The sequence below is a fragment of the Mytilus edulis genome, chromosome 5 (genome assembly GCF_963676685.1).
Source record: "Mytilus edulis chromosome 5, xbMytEdul2.2, whole genome shotgun sequence".
NCBI lineage: Eukaryota > Metazoa > Mollusca > Bivalvia > Mytilida > Mytilidae > Mytilus > Mytilus edulis.
This window is the reverse complement of record NC_092348.1, coordinates 78,990,855-79,003,561: the sequence shown is the minus strand read 5'-3', so window position 1 is coordinate 79,003,561 and position 12,707 is coordinate 78,990,855. Positions and strand designations below refer to the sequence as shown.

The 12,707-nt window shown below is 30.1% G+C and overlaps 1 protein-coding gene across 4 annotated transcripts in view; it reads right to left on the bottom strand.

The window, feature by feature from the left end:
• Positions 1-1,240: 1,240 nt before the first annotated feature.
• The window catches only part of LOC139525475 (Golgi apparatus protein 1-like), a 62,586-nt gene continuing 51,119 nt past the window's right edge, over positions 1,241-12,707 (bottom strand). For all 4 annotated transcript variants that reach the window (XM_071320845.1, XM_071320846.1, XM_071320843.1 and 1 more), the window contains 5 exons: positions 12,422-12,523; positions 11,555-11,722; positions 10,658-10,778; positions 9,017-9,123; positions 1,241-6,211 (listed from right to left, as the gene is read on the bottom strand). In XM_071320845.1, the coding sequence (XP_071176946.1) occupies positions 6,044-6,211; positions 9,017-9,123; positions 10,658-10,778; positions 11,555-11,722; positions 12,422-12,523 (666 nt within the window). In that variant the 3' untranslated portion in view covers positions 1,241-6,043. The remainder of the gene's footprint in view (positions 6,212-9,016; positions 9,124-10,657; positions 10,779-11,554; positions 11,723-12,421; positions 12,524-12,707) is intronic.

Genomic DNA, 12,707 nt, shown 5'->3' with positions numbered 1-12,707 from the left:
TATTCGGTAAGTCACAATCGACATAAAGATGACTGGTTTGTGGTTACGACAATTGTCAATATCCATCGTCATTTATGAAACAGAACTACAATAGCGTGATGGTGTCCTTAAATGTTTTGATGGAATTATTTCAACTTCACCACTTGGAAAACATAGTTTGTAAGTAGCAATCCTCATTAACGGAAGTCATGAGAGGAATGGAAAAAAACCAACATATCAACTTCGAGATATATAAAAGTTCTATGTGTTCAACATTAAAACTTACTTTGAATTATGTATTAAGAGGGCATCATCTATACTGCAGAAAGTGAAGTTAAATAAAAATGCTAGCTTCATTTCATTCTGCCAGAGAAGTAAGCTACATATACATAAAGGAACAAGTCGACAAGAAGAGGAGCACATTTTGTTTCCATGAGAATGCCGATTATTTATTTAAACATGTCTCCCAAACATAGCAAATATGTTGTCAATCAGGAAATTAAGCTTCTTGATACTGTCAGTTTCAGAGAAATTGTTGTTTGATGCAGAGTGTTATTTTTTTCACAAATAAACTCATCATAGATACCAGGCTTGACAATGTGTGTTTGCATCAGACGTAGATGTTTCCCTCCATTAGACAAGATTGCAATTCTTGATAACGAAACAAAGCAAGGCAAATTCCTTCAATTTGTTTAAAAGTTAGGAATGAGGAATATTTGTATTAGGGGTGGAAAAGGCAAATAATTTAATACTAATTCAAGAGGACAGAGGCTTACATTGCACATACTTTAAACAGATCTTAGGAAATCTAATCATCTATATACGTATCTGATTCTTGCCACCTTTGTAGTAGGTAATTTCACAATAACTTGAAAGATTGCTTTTATTGCTAATGACATTTGTGTTGATGTTTCGTTCAGCACTTGGAAAATCCCAACAATATAAATTATATAATATTGTTTGTATGGACACTTATGTAAAAAATAAATTAACAAAAATACCGAGCTCCAAGGGAAATTCAAAAAGAGATTGTCCTTTATAAAATGGCAAAATCAAAAGCTCAAACACATCTAACGAATGACAAACAACTGTCATATAAGGCAATTTATGTGGACACTAAAACATTTTTGACTTTGGTGCTAGAAATAATATGCCTCACCCTTTTTTATTCAGCTTCTAGGCCAGACAAAAACAAATTAAAGATAATACATACACCAGTTAGTGTTGCAATAGTGTATGATAGCAAAATAATAATAGAACAAACAAGGCAATTGCATTTATTCTTTAACATCACTTACACATAACAAAAGACCTAAATAACACAAATGAGATTACATCAAGACAAATACTCTCAACAGTAAGATAAAAACTGTCAAACTAATCGTATTAAATATTTCATACATAATTTATATACTTAAGAATAAACAAAACAGACCTGTTCATAATAGTATGCATTTTGAATGGTAAAATCTACATTTTCTGGTATAGTTCAAGGTAGTAAAGGATACTCTAATTTTTCTTGGAATATGTTACATTTTACCAATCAATGATGGCATGTATCAATTGTACATATTGTCATGAGGTGGTCTATTGTTAAGGTAACATATAGGTTGACGTCAGTAGATTTGAAACTCATTAGCATGCCTCGTTTGTTAATAAATTTATAACTATTTAATTTTTAGTAAATTATCTATAATCTAAGGGTAATATCAAAAAGGACCTCTAGAAATATCAGTCGTTGTTCATACTGCTCATACAAAAGTAAAATAATAAGCATGAAAAAACTCAAGAAAAAAGTAATCTAAAACCTTCCCATACAGTTTTAAACTGAAAATATACAAAATACACAGCTTTAACAGAACTAAGTTTTGGCATATAAACACATATTTGGAAGATTTATCTCTATTACTTACTGGTAATTTATACACATAAAACAGAACAGTTATCAAAAGTACAAAATGGGAGTATAGGTTATCTATTGTACATAAATATACTACTATAGGAAGCTTAAACTTGCCAAACAACCTTATTTAACTTACTTTGAAGTTGTCCACATAAGGATATTATACTTGTTTGTTATTGAGCATCTGCCTCAACTACTGATATTGCATCAAATACAATCAACAATAGTAGGAACTTCAGGAAATGATGAAAATGTATATGCTGTAAAAGCAAAAATTCTTGAGTGAAGAAAGTGAGGGTACCACTCCATTGACATCAAATTCTTTAAAGTATCAAGTAAATCTTTTTAGCAAAAAGTTTATGATTAAAATTTATCTTAAATTAAATCTAAGATATTCTGAAATGTTTATGACTACATTTTGTACTAGAAATTGTTTTCAGGAAAGATTTTTGAAAAGTTGGTCCCAGGTCTTTTAGCAATAAATAAGGTAATTTGGCAAATATTTATACAAATAAGGTTAGCGCTAGACTGAAAACAATCTACTGAATGGTCTTTGTATATAACTGACAAAAATTCATTGATAAAAATCAGTGGAATGGCAGAAAATATGTGCTGCCATCTAGACTATGTTGACATCAGAAATATAAACTTATACTGTAAATTCACGAATTATTGTATGTATTTATTGTTGCGTTTTTGAAAAATGGACATAAATGCTAGATTAATTATTGTGATAGTAGGAAAAATGTGCAAACATATATGTGTATCTGATATCAAAATGCGAGTTGTTATTATTGCGAGAATCTCCAAGTCACAATATTCGCACTAATAAAATCATCACAGCAATTTTTGAATTTACAATAATCAAAATTATAGACCAAAATTATGCAATAGCTAAGTTACAGTTAAAAAGGACTGATAAGTTTAGAAATTTCTACATCAATGGGGTTTATATATTTTATTACCACTGTCCCATATAAAAGTCTATACAACTCTTTAAGCACTGCAACAGAATTACAATCCATATGATATATAATAAACATGATTTTTCGATAGAAAATAAATCATTTATCCTTCTACATATTGACACAGTAGCTTTGCCTTAATGTTAGGGGTATTTTTACAGGGGTAGAATTTGATAGCAAATACCCTAGAGGAAAATATGTTTAAAATCTTAATGAATGTTTATATATGAATCCAAGCAGAATTTCTGGATACCAAAAATGTATATTATATCAGTAAAACAGTTTTTCTTTTTAAAGGTGAAAGTATTTACAACAACTCTATAAAAGATTTAGTATATTTATATTCTATAACTAATTGATAACAAAATCTTTATAAACAGTATTTAATAACAAAAATCTTTACAAATGGTATTTAATAATCTCTATGTGTTATAAAATCTCTAAATCCTATCCAATACACATTGAATCAAGAACAGCTTCATTAATCCAATGTTATGAAGAAAAACAAACAATAATATAAACAGGTTAAAACATTGTCAAAGACAAAATTTTAATATAGCAATAAATGAATAGGTTAAAACACATATATTATGAACCATATACATATAATCAATGAACAAAATACTATTAATAAAGGTAACCGCCTTAAAATATACCAAGTAAATACAATAACTCATCCATTCTGCTACAGGTCACACATACTTACTGTAAATTCAGAAATTATTACAAGGTTTTTATTATTGTGAAAAATGTAATAGCATTTAAACTCGCATTTTGAAATATTTTAGATGAATTAAAAAGGATTTTTCTCAAAATCCTAAACATTAAAATCGCATTTAAGTCTAAAATGACAAAATTGCAATAATAATAAATGCACGCAATAATTTCTGAATGTACAGTATTAGATTTTAGTTATCTCAAACCTTTCACTTCTTCTTCCTTACAATATATACTCCCATCCATCACTCAAACAGCATTAAATAGAGATTTCACATGTTAAACTTTGGTTTTATTCACCACACGCTATGAAAATAAAGTACCTTAAAAATTCTAAAGCAATTTACATAAACAGAATACCTAGTAATCTCTGCTACTACTTGTGACTGGTTTTATAAAGAAGGCAAGTTCCTGTATTTTTTTTCTACACTTATTTTCCAAAGTTTGTTATGGTCTCACAATTACTTTAAATGATATCTCTTAATTGTGTAAGGGCTGTTTCAGAAATAAATATATAAGCCTATTGGCTTGACAATATAAACTGAAAATCTAGCAATTAAAGTAAATCAATGATGTTTCAAAAATGATTAATTTCAGAACATAAAATACCATAACCTTAATATAAGTCCTGAATTCTTTGTCCATACAGACTTTAATCATGATATAAAAAAGTAGTGAAAAAATTACAAAAAATTATGCAACACTCTAAAAATTCAAAATTTGACAAAATAAACAGAATCTGACTAACATTTCTATTTCACAACAACACAAGTATGTCTGAATTTCTACAATACATATATTATGAAGCACTTAAACTATCACAAAACCTTTGAATAAAAGGTTATTTGGTTTTATAACTGTGGTTATAAAGGTTTTGATACATTTTATTTTTTCTCATCCAGAGAAATGCTTGTATTAGTAAATTTTGAGACCTTGACCTATGTGTACTATTCTGGTGGGTTACGGTTATCGAAATTACTAAAGTATAGACTACAATTGGGGGTTCAAAAATAACACCAGTCTGGTGGGTTACAGTAATGGCAAGCACTAGATTATAAAGTATCAGAAATAACACCACTTAAAACCAACTAATTCTTGCCAATGCTAACATCACATTTGTATGGATCACACACATAATACTTCCCATACCACATATCATGAACATCCTTCAAGAGATTCTAAACTTTCATCATTCTCTAGTTATAGACCAATATCATTCCAAAATATCATCCACACATTTTTGGGAAATCAGTTTTCCTAGCAAAACTCTTAGTAATCATCCTATACATTCTTCATTAGTATCAGTACATAGAAATACCAAATATTCACAATGCATCATGTCATACCAAGTATCATTAACATACAACAACTTTTTCGAAACTTATATGGAAAACTCTCTACTAAAAATGTTAATACATGTATTATCTCATACTTCAAAAGATTTAATATCAAAGCAAAGCAATTAGCCTGTTATTAAGATCAGCAAAAGATAATAGAAATAATTCAAAATCTATGAGTGGTGCTTTCGTTAATAATATTTGTTTTAACAATTATTCACATAATTCATATACTTCCATATCAAATTCAGGTCATCCATTTGTTTCTTAAGATAAGTCTTTGTAGCGTTAGCAAAAAGTTATAAGCATAGACTATACAATAAAATAACCAGTCAGCATAGTACAATCTGGATATGATACTCATATAAGACAGACATCATTTTGAAACCAACATACTTTAAGCAAATATAATGGATTACAAATAATTTTTACTTCAGTCAACTGGAAATTTCAATGTATAACTTATAATCCGATTCTGATTTTGTCAAATTTTGTAGTTTATTGGTTTCAAATTAAAATAAAAGAGCACCGTCTTATGCCACAAAAAAATATCATAAACAATATCCCACTAACAAATTAATGCAATACAGAATTTATTTACCCAAGGAAAGACATAAAAAAATAAAATTTAATGAAATTTACATAAAAATACCATGATAATAAATCTATTGGATGTACTGCAATTGAATTGTTATATAATGGAAAGTAGCTAGGTGACAAGATGGAATGTTTTGGCAGAATGAAGGTGATGAAACAATTTCATGAATTGAATTAAAAATAATGAAATAGAAGATTTCATCCAACACAATAATTAAAGCATTTTTATTAAGTATGCAAAGAACAAGGGCAAATATTAAATGTATCCAAGAGCAGATTGGTTAACTTTGTATCAATACAATTTTCAATTCATATAAAAAATATAAAAAAATTGTTGGTTCTCTTTTTAGTCTTGTGCTTTTCAGAGAACTCCATAAAGTTTGACAGAAATTGCCCTCATCATCAAATTTCAAGTTGAAAAAGAGCTGTAATTTTATATTTGCCTGGTATTTGTTGTCAATGAAGGAAGTGATTAAGCATAGACCCTGCAATTTTTTTTAATTTATTTTCATGGTATTTCTAAATATAGTTTAACAATGGCAACTTTATTTCATTTTATTTTCTTTTGATACACGTTTAGTCACTCGTCCACACGTAATTCCTATTAGAAATATAACACCTATTATTGAACAAATAACTCCAAGCAGATAGGTTTTTGCAGGTGAAGATGTAATTTGTGATACTAATTCATTTACACTTTCAACTGGAGCAACCTAAAATGAAAGAAAATAAATACTTATTAATACACAAATATTGTCTATAAATCAGTATTTGTAATTAAGAAAAAAAATCTGTTTACAATAAATAACAATATTATTTCATACACAGTCAAACAGTTGAAATCTTCAATCATACACAACATTATTTATCATATTACTTTTTTAACTTAGGTAATACTTGCTCTATTCTGATAGTAGCAAGCATTAAATTTTTTTTAGGGGGGGAAAATTTAAATGTTAATTCATTCATATGTTAATCCATGATACATGTGCTGATTATAAATATACTGCAATTTATATCATAGTAATGAAGAAACTAGAATAAGGTGATTTAGTATTATAGATACATGTGGCTGCAGAATAATTACCAGTAAATCCCAAAAGCAATAGTCAAATTAAAATCTTATTTTAAAGTAATTAACATGACTCTGGATCAGTTAAAAACAAAACCATCAATGATATTGTGGTCAAGTTTTAAAAGAGATGTTTAAGCAGTAGTTTCTAGATCATCTGGAAACCAAAGAAAAATCTAATTTTAATGTACCTAATGTGCCCCCAACTCATAAAACTGTAAATGTCAGAATCATTAAATTAGAAATGGAGTAGTATTCTAGTTAATGTCCATGATACTATGTTAAAATTTCGGAAGATTTGGTTCAGAGGTATAAAATGTACTTTTATCATCTGATGATGAATGAAATATTAAACCAATTTTCCTTGACAAAAATCTGTAACCGCAACATGAAGCCACTTTTTTCGGTCTCCATGATTCATAACACACAATTTTAAAACTGTTGCAAGTAATACTACTACAAAAGTAAACAAGGGGACAATTAAATACGGTTTTATTTTGTTTTACTGATAATTAAATTTCATAGAGAAGAGATGTGTGTAATAACTGATATTTCCAATCACCTATAGTGATAGTAATCTTTACTAAAGGAACAGCAAAATACAGTTTTCAATCCCATATTTTCCCTGACCATGTGCATACCCATCTTCGCTAGCCAAGGGTTACGATCCACTCCCGCTCTCTTCACCCTTGGCAGATTGAGATAATATTTCGGAGACACAAGGTAAGGATTTTTATTGGTTGCAGTAGAAACTCGCTGCATCCAATCAAAAAGCGCCTATAACATGATCACGTGTTAATGTAGAAAGTGTTTGTAAAAAATTGCCACATGTCTATTGTGCAACACATCTTTACATCACTAAACATACGACTATATTTAGTGACAACTTGAATGTTTTTAATCAACTAATAGAAGTTCCTGTGTATGTTTTATGCACAAATGCATGAATGTTGACGTATATTTTCGTTTCCGGCTTTACCAAGTGGGTAGAATCTAGACGCTACCGTGTTTTTACCTCCAAATTGAAGTGTTCAAGTGCTACCATTGGTCAAGAATAATGTATTCGGAATGGGCGTGACCTTAATCTTCCGATAGATGGCGCAACATTGATATCACAAATGTTGGCTCAATCTGCCAAGGGTGAAGAGAGCAGGAGTGGATCGTAACCCTTGGCTAGCGAAGATGGTGCATACCAGATTTGTTGCTGTTTCTCTAGTAAAGATGAATGGTGTAACTAGGTGTTAGTCTACTGAGTAATTACCTAAGAAAGTCAGTTTGAAGCAATGCAAGAAGCATCTTGTACTGCTAATAAACAACTACCCATTTTATGGCTGTATAATGACGGAGTTTACTTATTGCATGTAAGTGTTTAAATATCACATTAAAACATTCCATGTAGGTCTGTTTGAATATTAAATTTAAACCTGATCATTGCATTTAGGTCTGTTTGAATATTTCATTAAACCCTCATCATAAAGAGGTTTGATTGTAGTTGGGTTTTTTTGGTGTAAACTATGCATTTATATAAAGCTGAGCAAAAGTTTAATAAAAACACTCAAAATACCTTATGATTTCTTACAGTGAGCCTGATAGAAAAAATGTTTTACACCTCAAATATGAAAACTGTACATTGTCAAGATTAAAAAATCTTGTTTGAACTCACTCAACCCTTATATTCATGCAAACTGTCATTACTTTAGTTTCCATCCTTTGAAAATAATGAAAGTCTAACCAAGGTCAACATCCGTTTTTAAAATTTTGTTTAACAACATAAAAATTCATCTGGTATTTGATGTGTATTATGATTACAACAGCTACTTGCATGTATAAAAAATCCACTGAAAATCTTAATTTCTTACTTGTTTAAATCATTTTTTCAATATTCTAGTGTTAGAATTTATACAATTGATATTCTTGAGTTTAAAGAAGAAAGATCTAGATCTGGACTTAATATATAAAATCCAAGATTTCAGCTTTTTAAAACCACCAAATATTAGGCAACATTTAGAGATTGTATGATAACTTTACGAACTTTATATCAAGTAGGGTATTTTATTGTGTTTTATGACTTACTTTAATAATAACATCATTCCTAGCTTTCCGTTAACATATATTAAGGGTTGACAAAATATGAATATCTAGAAAACCTTTTAATTAACAAAAAACATAACTTTCGTGTTTAAAACCTTTTGGTTTTCCAAGAAATCAAGGAAATATTTTGTAATGCCAATATGTCAAAATTTGGTACACAAGTTCAGCAACTTATGAAGTACAAATTATGAAGCAAAATGACATGTGACAAATCATCAATGATATTTGACAACATTGGGAGGAAAGGCATTTATTAGAAACTAAGCAGAGATCTTAATATGTTGTGCCTGGTTTGGTATTCTGTTGCCTATAAATCGTTTCTTCACGTCCCATAATTGTCAATAAAATCACCCACCTGCACTGACATTTCCCATAAATCTTTTCTACGTTTTAACTGTTCATGGCATCTTTTATCCAGTCTATTAGGATGATCTTCATATTCTTGTAAAAGGCATGTCATTTCTAAAAACATTGAAAATGTACAAGTTATTATTTTTTTAACATATTAACCAAAAATTCAAAGATAAAACGAACAAGAGGCTGTCACAACGACAGCAAACCGGATTTATTAACATTTATTTGTGTCCTGGCTATATCACAAGAACCATTACTGATGAATGGTGAAAGTGAAAATCGTCAATATCAAATTTGACCTCCATTTTGTCATCAGTATCAACATATTAAAATTTGAAAAGCTTAGATTGAATGGTTCATGAGTAAATGCAACAACCTGAATGGAAACGCCATTTTACGATCTTTCAAGAACCATAACTCCTGAACGGTAAAGTCAAAATCGTCATTATTGAGCTTGACCTCTATTTTGTCATCAGTAACAACATATTAAAATTTCAAAAGCTTTGGTTGAATGGTTCATGAGAAAATGCACGGACACGACGGGAAAAACCATTTTTCAATCTTTCAAGAACCATAACTCCTGAACGGTAAAAGTCAAAATCGTCATTATTGAACTTGACCCCCATTTTGTCATCAGTAACAGCATATTAAAATTTCGGAAGCTTTGGTAGAACAGTTCATGCATAAATGCACGGACACGACTGGAAACTCCATTTTTCAATCTTTCAAGAACCATAACTCCTGAACGGTAAAAGTCAAATTCGTCATTATTGAACTTGACCTCCATTCTTTCATTAGTAACAACATATTAAAATTTGGGAAGCTTTGGTAGAACAGTTCATGCGTAAATGCACGGACAACTCCATTTTTCAATCTTTCAAGAACCATAACTCCTGAACGGTAAAAGTCAAAATCGCCATTATTGAACTTGACCTTCGTATAGTTGTCAGTAATAACATATTAAAGTTTTAAAAGCTTTGGTTGAACGGTTCATGAGTTAATGCACGGACAACATTTGATTGCCGCCCGCCCGACAGCCCGACCGCCCGGCCGCCCGCCGTACATCCCCAAATCAATAACCGACATTTTTGTCACAAAAATCCGGTTAAAAATAGTTTCCATATATCAAGAAGCTGTTATTTGTAGTTTCCAAGAAAAACACAAATGACGGACAGTCAGGAGAATTTATTATATTAAACCCCTCCTTCCTCCCTTAGAGATAAATAAATTTATAAATATAGACAGATTTAACACAATTTCATATGACAATGTCCTTCAATTAAGTGGCATGTAATTTTTTTCTACAAATTTATGACAAGGTTCATATAACTATAATATATTAATCCCTATAACCACAAAAAAAAAAAAAAAAAAGGACAAACTCAGAAATATTTTGCTCTAATGGTTCAAAAATTGAGTGACTGATTTTTACTTTTGATAAAAAAAATAAACTAGAGACGCCAAGGATACTGTGTCACTTATTTTGGTTTACATTTATGCATGAAATAGTGCAACCATTATACTTTTGCTTTTGTTTCAAAGATTTAAGCCAAAAAAAACTGCATTTTACCCCTTTATTCTATTTGTAGCCATGTTGGCCATGTTGGTTTGCAAGGTGAGCTAAAACAATAAGAGTACTTACTTCTACCTTCACCGGACTCTACATCTGTACAGAATTTATGTAAATCTTTCTGACAAGCAGTATGTAAAATAGGGTCTATGTTTATATCTATCTCAGATTCCTGGATAATTCTCGCAATTTGCTGTAAAACAAAATTGTAGCATCTCAAGTTTATGTCAAAAATATACTAAGAAATATTAGGATGACAGAAACACAACTGCAAAACCGAAACAAAATCATGCTATCAACATAAGGACACAAAAAAGACTGGTGACTAAACAGTTCGTCAAGTTTTAATTTGCTCCAATTGGGAATATACTTCAGAGACTATCAAAGAGACTAGTTTAGGTTTCTGCAGAAAAAATACCTGTCCAAACAGTCAAAGGAGTAGGTTCAGTAAGACCCCTTTTTGGCCCCAAAATATAGCAGTTTTACAAAATTGTTAAAATGTAAACTTTTAGTTATTCATTAGACAGTAGAATGCTTCTGCTACATAAATATCGGCTGTTTTTGACAATACAATGCAAATTTATCCGGTACTAGCACCATTAAGTCATGCTAAATTACTGAAATCTTCATAATTCTAGCATTTTAGTTAAATTTTAGACGGTTTTCGTGTAAAACGAAAGTGGCCGCATTCGTGTTCATCCTTAATATTAAAACGTAAGTTGTATTTGATGATAATACATAACATATATAAAGGTTGAGGATGAACACGGATGCTTTACATTATTGATAAATCTAGGCTTTGTTGGCCAAATCATTTTTTTAACAATATAAGTGATTTAAACGTCCAGTTGATTTTTACAGAGTTATCTCCCTGCAGTGTTATGTATCATCTTAATACTTTTCCTTGGAAAAAAGTCATAAATAGTTAAAGAAATATTTGGGAGAAGCCACAAAATCCTTTATTCTCACCTGTTTACACTCTGTACTTTTTATTAATCTTTCTTTAAATTTGTTCATCAAACATTGTTGTACTTCTCCTTTGCTGTCATCTTGAGACATTTGTAGAACACTATTAGAATCTCTATCTCCAGCCCCTTGTAATGCCCTCTGATGCTCAGGATCACAGTGTTGTTTTATCTAAAATTATCACAACACTTGTTACAGCTACAAAACAATAATCTTACGGGATGGTATGTTTCATAACAGCTATGACAAACATTACACCCAGAAACCCTTTGTAACTCTTAAACTACAAATGAAAAATCTAAAAAATACAGATTTGCATAATCCCAATCATATTTTCTAATTTTGGAAAAAAATCTCCTGTACTATTTACATCTATAATTTAGACTGATATACATGTAGGAATATAGAAAAACCATATATTTCATATTTATCACTATTTTAAGAAATTTTCCTTTGACTTTACTGACTGATAATTTCCTTTCTCAGCCCAGTAGAGTGATATGAAAAAATATCACTAAATACCAGGGGCACACATGCCCATGTAAATGACATTAACAACATCGTTATAAGTAAATCAACAATAAACAGATTATCATTGGTTATCTCAACTCGATTGCTTTTCTCACTTTCACTGTACTAGAAAATTAACCTCGTTGAGATGACAAACAATAATCTATAAATTTCATCTAAGTAAGATATAACTTGAACAGAATTGATATTATGACACAGTAGCTTATTAAATGTTTCCATGGATCAAGGACAATATGTGTTGAGAATAACTGATCAGTTGTTAAATTCTTAAGTACTACTTTTAATTTGTTTCATTCTGACACATCCTTCAAAATTTAAAAGTTTTGATATACAATTTACCTCCCTCTCACAAGCATTAGCCAAGGCCACATCCTCCATATAATTCATTGCTGATTCTTTAATCACATCTCTTATTACATCTGTACATCTACCAGATAAATTCTGAAATAGATAAAAATCAATTTACTGTGGATTCATTAATATTTGGTGGATACCAATTTTGGTGTGGGTTCGTGGGTGCAAGTGAACCACGAATTCAAATGTTCAATGAAATTAAAAAAATTCTATAGGCTCTGTATGCAGAGATTGGCAAAATCATGAAATCTTATATTGACAAAAATGCATT